This window comes from Anser anser (assembly GCF_964211835.1).
Source record: "Anser anser genome assembly, chromosome: 3".
Taxonomy (NCBI): Eukaryota; Metazoa; Chordata; class Aves; order Anseriformes; family Anatidae; genus Anser; species Anser anser.
In genome coordinates, this window is record NC_139722.1 from 85652428 (window position 1) to 85664950 (window position 12523).

The 12523-nt window shown below is 36.7% G+C and overlaps 1 protein-coding gene across 3 annotated transcripts in view; it reads right to left on the reverse strand.

Annotated features, from left to right (window-relative positions):
* AHCTF1 (AT-hook containing transcription factor 1) overlaps positions 1–12523 on the reverse strand; it is a 47057-nt gene that overhangs the window by 560 nt on the left and 33974 nt on the right. For all 3 annotated transcript variants that reach the window (XM_083830365.1, XM_083830364.1, XM_083830366.1), the window contains exons 27-35: positions 11919–12111; positions 10635–10838; positions 8918–9344; positions 7052–7154; positions 6055–6161; positions 5258–5433; positions 2029–3868; positions 1104–1237; positions 530–636 (exon numbers count right to left, since the gene is read on the reverse strand). In XM_083830365.1, the coding sequence (XP_083686491.1) occupies positions 530–636; positions 1104–1237; positions 2029–3868; positions 5258–5433; positions 6055–6161; positions 7052–7154; positions 8918–9344; positions 10635–10838; positions 11919–12111 (3291 nt within the window). The remainder of the gene's footprint in view (positions 1–529; positions 637–1103; positions 1238–2028; positions 3869–5257; positions 5434–6054; positions 6162–7051; positions 7155–8917; positions 9345–10634; positions 10839–11918; positions 12112–12523) is intronic.

Here is a 12523-nt window from a genome sequence, read left to right on the forward strand (position 1 = left end):
ATTTATGGGCTTCTTTCTAGACAGAATCAAGGCAGAGAACGTACATAAATAAACTTCTTTTTGCTTTCATTTCTTACCAGAATGCACTCCCAGTCATTATTCAGATGAGATTTTAAGGCCCCTGTAAGCGCTAAGAGGCAAATGTCCTCAAATTAACCATTTTCCAGAAAGAACCAGAAAACACATCCAGAAACAAGACCTTCTCTTTACTCATTGTCTGGCCCCCTCCTGCCTTGCATAAGGAACCAAAGACCTTAAGGCTGTGGTTTCTTAAGATGGAATAAGATGATATAAGAGCACATCACTATTGAGTAAACACAGGAGTAACCCTTTCACCATTTTCTATCCCCTTCTTCTGCTAGCAATAGAAAACTAAATCACTACATGGGGAAAAATGTGTCTAGCAGACCAGCGAGCTGGACTGCTCTGCCAGAACTACATAGCCAAGTGGGATATTTCAAGTCAGGTGGCTATTAACTGAACGGATACCACAAGAAATGAATGTAAGTATTCAAAAAGAATTTCATACTTGCTTGTTTTGTTCGCTTTTGATTTTGCAGTTCTACCCCTCTTCAATTTTTGTTTTCCCACAGACTCTACGGATTTGGTATCCTCCTCTTCTTTAGTTGGAAGCTCCTATGTTATGGCAAAAAAATGTTAGTCACCTGCACGCATTCTTCCACTTCTACAAAATACAAATAAACGTTTCTTTCAAGAAGTCATCATGATAAAACTATGATTTCCATAGGCACGTCTAAAAAAAAAAAAAATCAACCTTCCATCTCAAGTTACTGTATCATCCTAAAAGTTCAAATTTGGAAATTAACAAATAACACACCAGCTAAGTTTAAAGGTAAAGAAAGACACTTGGCCTTTTGTTAAAGGCAAGGCAACACTTACTAGTTCTTAACTTACATATATTCAAAACTGATTTTTGTAGCTAAATTTCTTAAAGCAACAAACTTCTTTAGCTAGCTGATTGATTTAAAAGTCTCTTTCTAGATATACTTCCAAGGAAGAAGACAAGGCATTGAGAAGTATGATTTCAAGAAGAGATACAAAGTAGAAGTCAAAAATATGAGACAACTACAGTTTTTACTTACCGGTTCTTTCACAATTCGGGAAATACTAGAGACATTTTTTCTCCTTGACCTCAAAAGAGGGGGTGAAAAGACAAATTGAGAAGACAAGTCCGGGTCTAAATCCTTAAGCTGCACAGGATGGTCTGCTTTTCCAGCTAAAATGATAATGAATTTTTAACATGAACGTACATTATAAAGGACAGTGATATTAAATTAGAGCTGAAAATAAAGAGTACAATAGCTTCCTAAAATAAAGGGTCCAATCAAATTTATAAACACTCAGTGTGGAGGTACTTCTTCTTCATAACTGCCTCTTAGGATCCATCATTTTATAGTGAATTGTGAAACAATAAACCAGAGCAGTGATTTTACTTGTACCTACACAGCCAAAGATGTTTTGCTCAAGAGGCATCAAGTGTCCTCACAGATTTCCAAAAAAAATTTAATCGTGTTGTCTAATACGAAGAACTCTGCATGCAGTAACTTCACCAGCAAAGCATATGCCAACAAGAAACAATCACATAACTAAACAGCTGTCTAGTGTGTTGCAAGATGCAGCTCATTTTACTTTAAAAACTGAACAAAATTCGGATGTCTCCTTTATTTCTCCAATGTGGGAGAACAGATAGCAATTGTCTGAAAAGACGTCCCCCTAGACTTCTAAATTGATAGAAATTAAGGTCATGACAAAGAAAAAATCAGGTAAAATTTTATTTCAGTCTACTTGGAACGTGTCAGCCTCGTCATTTGCTTCCCCTACAACTGGCCAGCCAAGCATGTGGAGTTCAGACAAAAAGATGAATTTCCTCTTCCCAAATTTTTACTTATGTACAGTTAAATTATTTACAATACTAAAAGCCATATTTTTGGTCATAAAACAGCCTGTTTTATGTCATTTCCAAGATAGCAATATAACCTGTTTTGCATATGAACATGCTGCACCTACCTTTAACTTTCTTTGCCAGCTTTGTGAGAGGAGGAGAGAAAAGGAAGGATTCATTTTCCTCAACAGACAGTTTCTGATGCATGCCAGTTTTACGGGATCTTGTAATACGATCTGTTAAAGTTCTTGATGTTTCATCATATCCTGATGTGTTTATGTCTGTGAGCAGCAAAGGACTGCCATCGGGTCCTTGGGGGAAGGCTTGTTGTTCCCCTGTGCTCTCCTCCAATATGGATGGCAATTGCCTCTTTCTGCCCCGACCCCCTGTCCTTACTGCAGTCCTGGGTGTGGTTGATTGTTCATTTGGCTGCTCAGGTGTTCTCTCAAAAGCATCTGTTTTTTCTGGTTTAGCATGTGTAACTCTTCTTATTCTTCTCCTAGGAGTATCAACGATTTCCACTTTCTCACCTGAAGGTATGTCTTCCTGAGTAGAGGCAGATTCAATGTCTGCTGAGAGATTCCGTGCCTGCTTCCTAACACTTCTTCTAGGAGTCAGAGGAAGTTTGAGTTCTGTTTGAGGAAGTGATGATTTAGACAGATCGAGGTCAGAATTTTCTGAAAGATCTGATGAACTCGGTTTTCTTCTTCTGCCTCTTTTAGTTGGCACAGGTAAAAGAAGTTGGTCACTAGGCTGCACCTCTTGCTCCATGACAGTATTTTCAGTAGGCTGTGAATTACTGCTTTTTAATTTTCTTATACTTCTACTGGGACTGACTGCCATTTTTATCCTATGATCGGTGCCAGTCTGACCAGTTTCTTGATCTCCTGCTGAACTTTTTCCTCCTCTAGTCCTTCTAGAAGTAGTAGAAATAATGCTACCTTCAGCAAGAGAAGTTTCCTCTTTAGCCTCTTCCAAGAGTTCAGATGCAGCTTCCTTTGCTCTCCTTAATCCTCTTCGTGGAGTAGTGGCTATGGACTGTGTACTGCTGGACAATGTTTGTCCATCAGATTGGCTGCTCTCTACTTTTTCTAAATTAGTCTGTTTGGGCTTCCTACCTCTCCTCGGGGTAACAGGGGTTAGAGGTATTTGCTCATCTTGAGTATTTTCTACTGTTAAAAGACTAGGAGTTTCAGGTGCTCCTTTTGTTCGCCTGGTACTTCTCCTAGGAGACAGTCCAAAGAGAACTGGTTTGTCTGTTTTCAGTAGCTGTTGATCATCTGATGATGGAATAACTAGACTTCTATTCAGTTGTCGCCTTGGGCGTGTTCTTGGAGTGACAACATACTCTACTTGACGTATGTTGGTTTCATCTTCCACTCCTTCTGGCACAGTTGTTAAGGAAGATTTTGACCTTTGCAATCTAGTTACCTTTTTACCTATGCTTTCATGAATAGATTGTTCTACAACTTCGGATGTAAATTCTTTACTTCTGGTGTCTTTGATTACATCCAGTAAGTTCTCAGCAATAGCTACCTTAATGGGTTCAGGCACATAAGGGAGTGACTCGGCAATATTTTGAGATTCCTGGTCACTAGTTACAGTAGACACTGAGTTTGTAACATGTTCTTCATTTTCAGTATTTCCAAAGCTGTTCACAGGTTTTTCATCTGTTGTGTAAACAACTGGTTTAGAAGCATCTACCAATTCAGGTTCTCCCATCTCTCCTTCACCTTCTTCTCCTTCCAACACTAAAGTAAAATTACTCTGAGATATAAAAAGCTCTCCATCTCCTTCAGCTGCATCACATTCATCATCCTTATTATCAGGAAAATCACATGTGAACTGCTGCTCTATAGTGTCATAGCTGTATTGAAGATTGCCTGATGGATGTAGTTCACTACATGGAGATGTTTCAGGTGGTTCTTCTGAGGCTTGTGCCTTAACTGCATCATCTTCAAGAACCTAAAGTTAAAAAATATATGTTAATGCATTAATGATTACCAGACTAGCTTCAAACTGAGATAGATGAAACTAAGGACAGTAAAAATGCTGCTTTTCCTTTTAGCTCACCGCTGAATGTAAAGTTAAAAACAGATAATGTACTCTCTACTACAGATGAGGTTCATACATTTGAGGAACAGAGAACAGAATATTCAGCGTATGCAGTGACATGCTCCATTTCTGATATTTTGGTTTATAACTAAAGATTTGCCACCACCCATGAACAAGGGGAGCAGTTTTACAATACAAGCTGTACACCCAACTGGCAGTAACCATCACACTATAGTACTTTTTGGGCTGACTACAGATCCACAGTGACTGACTGCATCCAACACAGTAAGATACAATTACACCCCCAAAGTTTAAAATTTGTCATGACATTTGTGCCTGTGACAATTCAACCCTTAGTCAAACTGGATAGGTATCACAACAGGCAAACTCAATACTGCACTTTAAGGAATCACTTGGATCCTGTGAAATAACACATGTGATGTAAATTAACTCTCTCTTATTTTTTGTAGTTCCCTGTACTGGATGGTTATTCTTTCCTTCTAGATCCACGTGAGATACTGGATCTTTTATGTTGAGCACAAAACATAAGAGAATATCCTAAAGGAAATTGAGAGTGTATTCCGTACGGCACTTAGAAGACATACACATGTATCCAAATAACAAATCAGCCCCAGTAAGGTGATGAAAACAGGAAAAATCAGGGACAAATATAGAAACCCTAGTTCTAGTTTTCAGTCCACGTCAGCAACCTTTTGAAATTTATATTTAACAACATTTTAAGATGTTAAAAAAATGTGCTTTAACAGAAAACATCTTTGAAGTAGCTGTAAGTATCTTGAAAATGAAATTAAAACAGAATTCACAGTAATGAACTATGTTAGCAAGAAAAAAATACTAAAGGATATAAGCACCTAAATCATTCTGAAAATGAGTTAGGTTACCCTAACCTAATAATTTTGTCGTTTGGTAAATGTTATGCCGTATTGAAAAACTGCCCTCCCCAGCTTCCCCAACTTTTCATATTTTCTTTAAAAAAAAAATATTAGAAGTCAACTAAAAACATTTAAGTTGTAGTAAATCAAATGAATGCATGGTTTAGGGGCATTTTTTATTTTTAATTGCTGCAGATCTCAATGACCCAAATCTTGACAGGTTCTCTTCTGTGTTATAAATACAGAAAATACAAAAGAAAAAAAGGTGTCCACCCTTACATAGTGAGGTTAACTTGTGTTAACAAGCTCAGGAAGCTGAGATGTTCTTGTGTACCTTCTAACTGTAAGACAAGACCGTCCTGAAATTTGCTGTGTTTTGTAGAAAATGGGAGAGTAATTCACTTACATGAATTTCTTCAGTTTTAGGAAGATTATTAGAAACATGCATTTCTTCCTGCACAAAGGGAAGATCTTCAGCTTCGTCTAGGTTACGTTCTTCAGGGAAGTCCACATGCTTTCCTTCAGGGTGATTTTCTGAATGGGTACTGACCACATCCTCACTGTCAAGGATACTTATCACAGCTGAAAGAGATTTACATCATTTAAACTTAACCATTGAATAAATGGCACAGGTTTAAGCAACAGGAAGTAACAAAGGGAGCAGGAACAAACAATACAGTTCACCATCCTACCATGTGTATTGGGCTTTCTCCAAAAACTAGCAGGTAGTCTCACAATAAAAAAAAAAAGTTAAAAAAAGTAGGAAGGGAAAGTCTGCTGCCAAGTCCATATAGAAAAAGGACAACAGAAGAAAGGTTGGCTGAAAAGGCACTTTGACAGCTAGCTATTCTTCATGGCCTTAATATTGAGGATGCATCATTGTTTAAAAATAGTAATTTGAGTAGCAGATCCCATAGCACACAAAATAAAAAATGGGGTACAACATTAAAAGAAATATGAAGCTTTCCTTCTAATATTTTAAATTTTACCAATTTTCTGAAGATCAAGAACAGGAACATTCACCACACATTCTCTACATGGACTTCCTTTGAGGAATGTATTGTCTCTATGGGTTAACAAAAATTAGCAGTAATATCCTAATAATATTTCAATTAGAGACACATAGTGGTATGACAAAATGCTCATTTAACTTCAGGAGTTTAGCCACCTTAACGCACAAAATCTCCAACATACTATACATACATTCGTTGTCTGCCTCCGGGGATTCAGAAAGCTGTGGATTTACTACAGGCAGTACATCTCTTTCTTCTGATGAAGAGGACATTTTAGGCTCTTGGTGGTTTGTTTCACTTCATAGACAGAGAAAAAAAAAAAAAGAGAAATTCACTGTAAAGCTTCAAAAGAGACCTTTAAGAGGTTTACAAAAACATTCCCTCACTGTAAAATCTTCAAGTTTAAAAACTGAATAAATTGAGTAAAACTAAAAATTCCTTACCCAACTTATCTACACCCAGTTTGTGACTCATTTTAGGCAACGAATGATATACTTAACATTCTTCCCAGCTACATAACACTAGTTCCATAAGAATAAAGTTGTACTAAATAATGACATATAACTTGCCTTCTGCAGAAAGAATGCAACTGCTATATTGGAAGCTTAGAACAACCTGAACAAGTTTGTACCAGTATAAGTTACCACATGAAATTAAGGGCTCTTTCATTACTAACATTCCTGTTTCATATCTGTAAAAAACAGTTGCAGGTGAGAAAACTGCTTCCTTTTCTATAAAGAAGTAGATGCTAATTAAGCTCTCCTTCTTTGTACTCTGAAGTGTACAAAATACTGCCAGAAAGAATTCAAACCTCAAAATAAACCTGCTAAAGCTACAGGAATCTTAGGTGTAATTTTTTAGCTACACAGTTTTCAGACAAAAGCAGGACAACATGTTCACACTATCTATTTAAACCCTCAAAGTGTAAAAAGATCTATGTGGCCCATTGAACGAAGTCTTTACCACAATACTTTGGGGTCTGCAACCATTTGAGAAGAAAGGATGACAGCTAGTCAATTTGAGTTATATTCACGCCAAACTATTTATATTCATAGAAAGAAAGAAATAGGAAAACCATTATGCATAAGAACATAGGGAATAGCCAATACCAACATCATAGTTTTAAAGCACAGGAAGGTCAGCAGTTACATACTGCACAAACCCAAAGATGCATTTTATAAACTTACCCTTCATTTGCAGTCCAAGAAGCAGCAGCCTCAGCAGCTTTAAACACAAATTTACCATCCTTGGGAAAGGTAGGACATTCAGTAGTTGATTCTTCCAAAAATCCTAGAAAAACAGACAGATGGATGACTTTCCTATTTCACTTAATTACTTTTAAAATGTTTGTATGAATTAAAGGGAGCCTTTTATGCATTTTACCCAGGATAGTGATGTAACAAAATAATGCTACCAGGTCTTCAGATACACAGGCCTGAATTTGTTACAGTAAAACAGGAATAGTCTGCTGCATAATCTCAGTCAAGAAAACAAAAAGGCAAATGGGTATTTTGATTACAAACTGAACTTGATACATTACTGGCCAAATGACATACACACTTGAGAAAACATCTTTTGTTCTTAGAATTAGGAAGTCAATTTTCTTATTTCTCTTTGGATATTCACCTCATTTCAGCAACGCTTGCTCATTTCTTGACTCTACTTCCTCTCTTTTACAAGAATGCATCTAAGGCAATTTCTTGAGTTTTTCTTCTAATAAATGACTGGTGTTGTTTAAACCCAAATGCTTGCTCATGTTTTTACCTTGACAGGCTCAATTTCAGACATCTTCCTTTTCTTATTTCTATTGCCTGCTTCCTCCAGATCCAGCAATCACCTTTGCAGACTGTATGCGAGACTGGGATAATTCTGCCAGCTCTGGCCAAAAGAGAGCTATGCAAACTGCCCTCTAATGCTTCCAGAGGACTGAAATTGTACAGAACTGTTTCTACCACAGTCCAGCAATTATAAAGTCTCTTTACAGGGTTATTCTTTAATGATTAGTATCTTATTAATATTTTTAATGAAAAGCACCTATGGTTTCTTGTCCATATACAAGACAAAATACGAGAGGACATTTTGACCTATCTTACTAGAAATACTCAGAAGAATCCCTTCTACCTATGTACACAGAGTCCTTTTATTCACAAAGAAAATGAACTCAGGAACTCTGATAGCAGCAATCTCTCTCCAGGATCATGTCAAATTTAGAACTCAATCGGGCTACATACCATGCACCGATACTTGAGTATACGCACTCACTGCTATGAGCCGTTTCAAGAGCTCAGACACAATAGTCTGACACTCAAACAGCAACCTTTTCAGAGTTGAATGGACTGAGCCCTGATTGTCAAATATTGGCTTTAGCTGTGTTCGCACATCATCTTCCTGTTCCCACAAAACTGAAAAATGCTACCACTCTCAGCTCTTCATCCCTGCTTGCCAGCTCGTGTGTTACACTCCTCACCTACCAGCAGGCCTGCCTCATATAAACGCATCCTAAGCAACTTGGACTGGCTTGAAGGAGTTGAACTACAGAAGACCAACTGAAACAGGTCTGGAAAAGGCTATATAAGCTGTTGTGCCAGTAAAATGAGTAAGCACAACTGTAATGAAAAGCAGACACAAGCAGATTCATTTCCAAAAGGAAACCGAGGACTAATGAGGTGGTAAATATCTAGTCAACGAACATTTTACACTAGGCTTTCTGTAAAACAAAAACAAAAAACCCTAAGAAATACCTCTACAACACAGCCAGAAGCCTAAATTTTCAACTTACATCCCTCTAAAAACTCCCACAAATCACTACTGCCTCTCAGCTGCAACTGCACAGAAGAAATGCTAGTCAAATCAATAATGCATTCTTAAAGTCCAGGATATCTGGAAAATGACTCAAAATAAAGTGGTAACTTTAAAAGCCTAGGACAAGCAAGTACCTAGGACACTTGTGAACCCTCATCAGTACCAACTCTTGCACTCATCAGTAATTTAACCTTTTGAAGACATTTGAAAAATTAATTCAAAAACTTAAGTTAGCATACGATGGAACACACCAGTTTCTTTTCTTAGTTCTGATGAATCTGTTTTTTCTATCTGGAAAGGTTTATCTTCAACCATTCCATGGTCCTCTCTCTCTGGTTCTTGAAAATCAGCAGTTTCTTCAGTGAAAGAATTAGCTGGTTTAGCAGCTATAAAAATGACATCATCTTCAAAATCGCCAGGTGATTTTGCATCATGATATTCCAACGTAGTTTGGTCTGACCTGGCAGAGACATTACTATTTTCTTTACTGACATCCATTTTCTCCAAACCATCTCCAGGTGTGCTTTCTAAAGACTCTTCCATTTCAGCATGACCATCCTCAGGATTCCTCAGAGTAAACAGAGTTGTTTTATCTCTACATTCAGACCAAGCATCCTCCACCAATCCACGATGATTCTCAGATGAAGCTCCAGACTGTGCTTTATCATCTTCTGTTACCTTAAATAAAAAGAGTACCAGTGTCTGGTTAAGTTTTACAACTGTCACCTTAAGCAAGGTACTGCGAAGTTACTTCTCATTCTAGCACTACCTACCATAGCTTTTAAAGCCAAGTGAACAAATTTACCACGCTTTTGACTGCTTATTCAGTTTCCATGACCTTAGAGAATTAAAACTATGTCTTGTTAGTGCTTGCTTCTAGTGTCATCTCAAGTCCGCTCACAGTTTCAGTACTCTTTTCTCAAAAAGAAGGAACTTTGCATAACTCAAAATCTCAAGATTTCTTTTTACTGCTTGCTGTTTCAACTTGTATGCAGTACTAACATATTTCAGAGTGCAGTATGCCTATAGCATGGAACAAGTAAATTAAACTGGCCACTGTCTGCTATTAGTAAAACTTTATATAGGAAAGAGAACTTGTTACAGCTGAGCATCTCTTCATAACAGTCAATAAAAGGTATAATAAAAGGTAATAAAGTACTGATTACAATGACAAGTTGTACTAATACATGTACGGAAAGTTCATGCATACTAGCACACGTTCCTGACTTTGATACGTTACTTCTGAAACAGCATGATGAGCTGGATCAGGGAATCAAACCAACAGAATAAGACTGTGGGAGGAGTAGAACAGGGCAACTTCTCCGACGAAGAAGTTCCATTCGTCAGCTACATGAATGCTATCCCTGGTGCAAACCAAGGAAAAAAAACTAAGAACTTTAGGCCTGAACAACAGACAACAATACAGCTCTTTTCATTAGGAGTCAATTTTTTATCTTTGGTAAACACAATTTCTCAAAAAGGCAGATGGGAAGTAAATGCAGCGCATGGCTTCTGCTGCTTTCAAAGATGTTTAATTCACAAAGCATAAAAAATACCTGTCACTTAAGAACAACCAGCTGAATCTATATTCACTACTTTTCTGCCACATCATTACTCAATGAGATACAGCAGGAAGTTGAATTAGCAATTTGGAACAACCACAGCTCCCAACAACACCTAAATAAGAACCATCAAGGCCACTGGTATTTATTACAAAATATGTTCCTGAAACGTCACGTGCCCGCAGAAAGTCTAACACAACTTTTTTTGAACAAATGCAAATATGCCATTATGATTTGCAATTCCAATTCTCATTATAATAAGTTTTGGCAAACCTTTTAATAAATATAAAATAATAAATTTATTTTAATAATTTAAAAATATTTAATAAATAAATATGAAAATCGAATCAGAGTCTATAAAGCCTTTAACTGTCAAAATCATTAACTGTAGCCCAGCTTAGCTTACCCCAACAGTCCATTTTACATTCGAGTTCTCTTCTCTGAAAGATATTCTAAGCTCCTTTGCTCGTAAAGGAGGAGTAACTGATCGCCCTGGAGATGCAGAGGGAGTTGCTAGGGGCGTGGTGCGAAGGCTGGATCTCAAAATAGACTGAGGAGTAAACCCAGGAAAACCAGGAGCAGCAGCAGATGTCACCAAAACTTTAGCTCTCTATGAAAAGATATAAAAATATTTAATTTAAAACTAGTTATATATCTTTAAAAGAGAAGACTTCACTTGCCGAAAACATTAGTTTCAACTACAAACGCGATTTGTAACAGCATAGAGGACAAAATTTAGCCTTTATAATGTCCTCTTTTGCCAAAGGTATGAAAACCATGATGATAAACAATGCTTTCTATGCCTCTTATGGCTGCCTTTTTTTCTTTTTGTTTTAAAAATGTAAACAAAATGTTATTTTTCAAATTAATTTCATGAAATTAAGCAACCGTGTCAGCTGTAAAAATACCAATTTATCTAGAGCATTCAGGTCTTCTTATTCCAGCTCATAAAAAAGATTTTTCAGAAATTAAAAGGTTTATAAGTTAATGATAACGAAAATAGCTTAACAATATGAACAAAACGTAGTAAAACGTTTATAATTCAGAGTGACAACTATTTTGTTCAGGTAGACAAAGGAAAAAAGAAACGTCCCAAAAAGATATGTCAAATGTTATTTCCTTACATAATGTACAGTTTGATGGCAGTGAATGAAAATACAGTATATTACTGTAGAAATTATTAGTTATTGCAACAAACTATATCTGAATTTGACACGGACGTCTGCAGATATCCACAGCTGTTATTCACTTAACACTTAATAAACTGAAGTGTATACTTCAGTATACTGTATTCAGTATACTGTATACTTCAGTGTATGCTTCTATATATACAAGTCAGACAGAGCTATTAAGTGCTTAAATAACGAGATGATTATGCTACAAACTGCATGTTTAAGTACTTTGAGAAGTCCAATTTTAACTTTGTTCCACTGCAATAAAAACAAGCGCATTTCATGAGTTATTGGACAACATGCATACTACAATTAAATCAGAATTAAATGTCCAATTTTAAATTTCCTTTTCAGGACTTACCAATGTACTGCTTCCAAAAGCACCGTATATATAATAACCACATGCAAATTAAAATTTGAAACCCATGTTGCTTGTGTTAAATACTGCTGTTTCATTTTAAAGCTTAGAGGCTTTTGGTTTAGTTCACTGGTTCTTACTGTTTTCTTAAAATACAAACCTTAACCACAAGAGGAGTCTCTAGTAAACCCAGCTCTGATGCTCTTGCAATTTTTTGTGAGATGGAACCATGTATGCTTGATTTCAATGGGCTGGATGCCATGTATGAAGTAGAAGCTAGGCATGGTGACTGCCAGCTATCACCCTGTGCTGGAGAACATGAAGGAACAGGGCGAACCACCAAATCCAACAATCTGTTAAGATACACAATTTAAAATAAGAAAGTAAGTAAATAAATGGAAACGAAATTACGCTGTGTTCAAAACAGCTGAGATGATACATAACCAAAACATACAATGGACAAAAAATACGGGTATACACTCGCTGCTGGAGTAATGTATCAAGCCCAGGTCCAAGCTACAGGCATTTTCTTTTTTTTAACTGTTTGTTTACATTTTGTATTTTATTTCCTAAAATGTTGCCTCTGAGGCAAGAGTAATCCAATTTTACATTACATAAGTAGCATAATTCTCATGTCAAAAGAATTAATCTGCTGGGACCAATTCAAATTCTCCACTTAGTTGTGCCCTTAAGGTGATTTTCGGTTTTCTGTCTGCTGAACAATGTGAAAACAGAACACTGAAAACACAAGAATACATGAGAAGC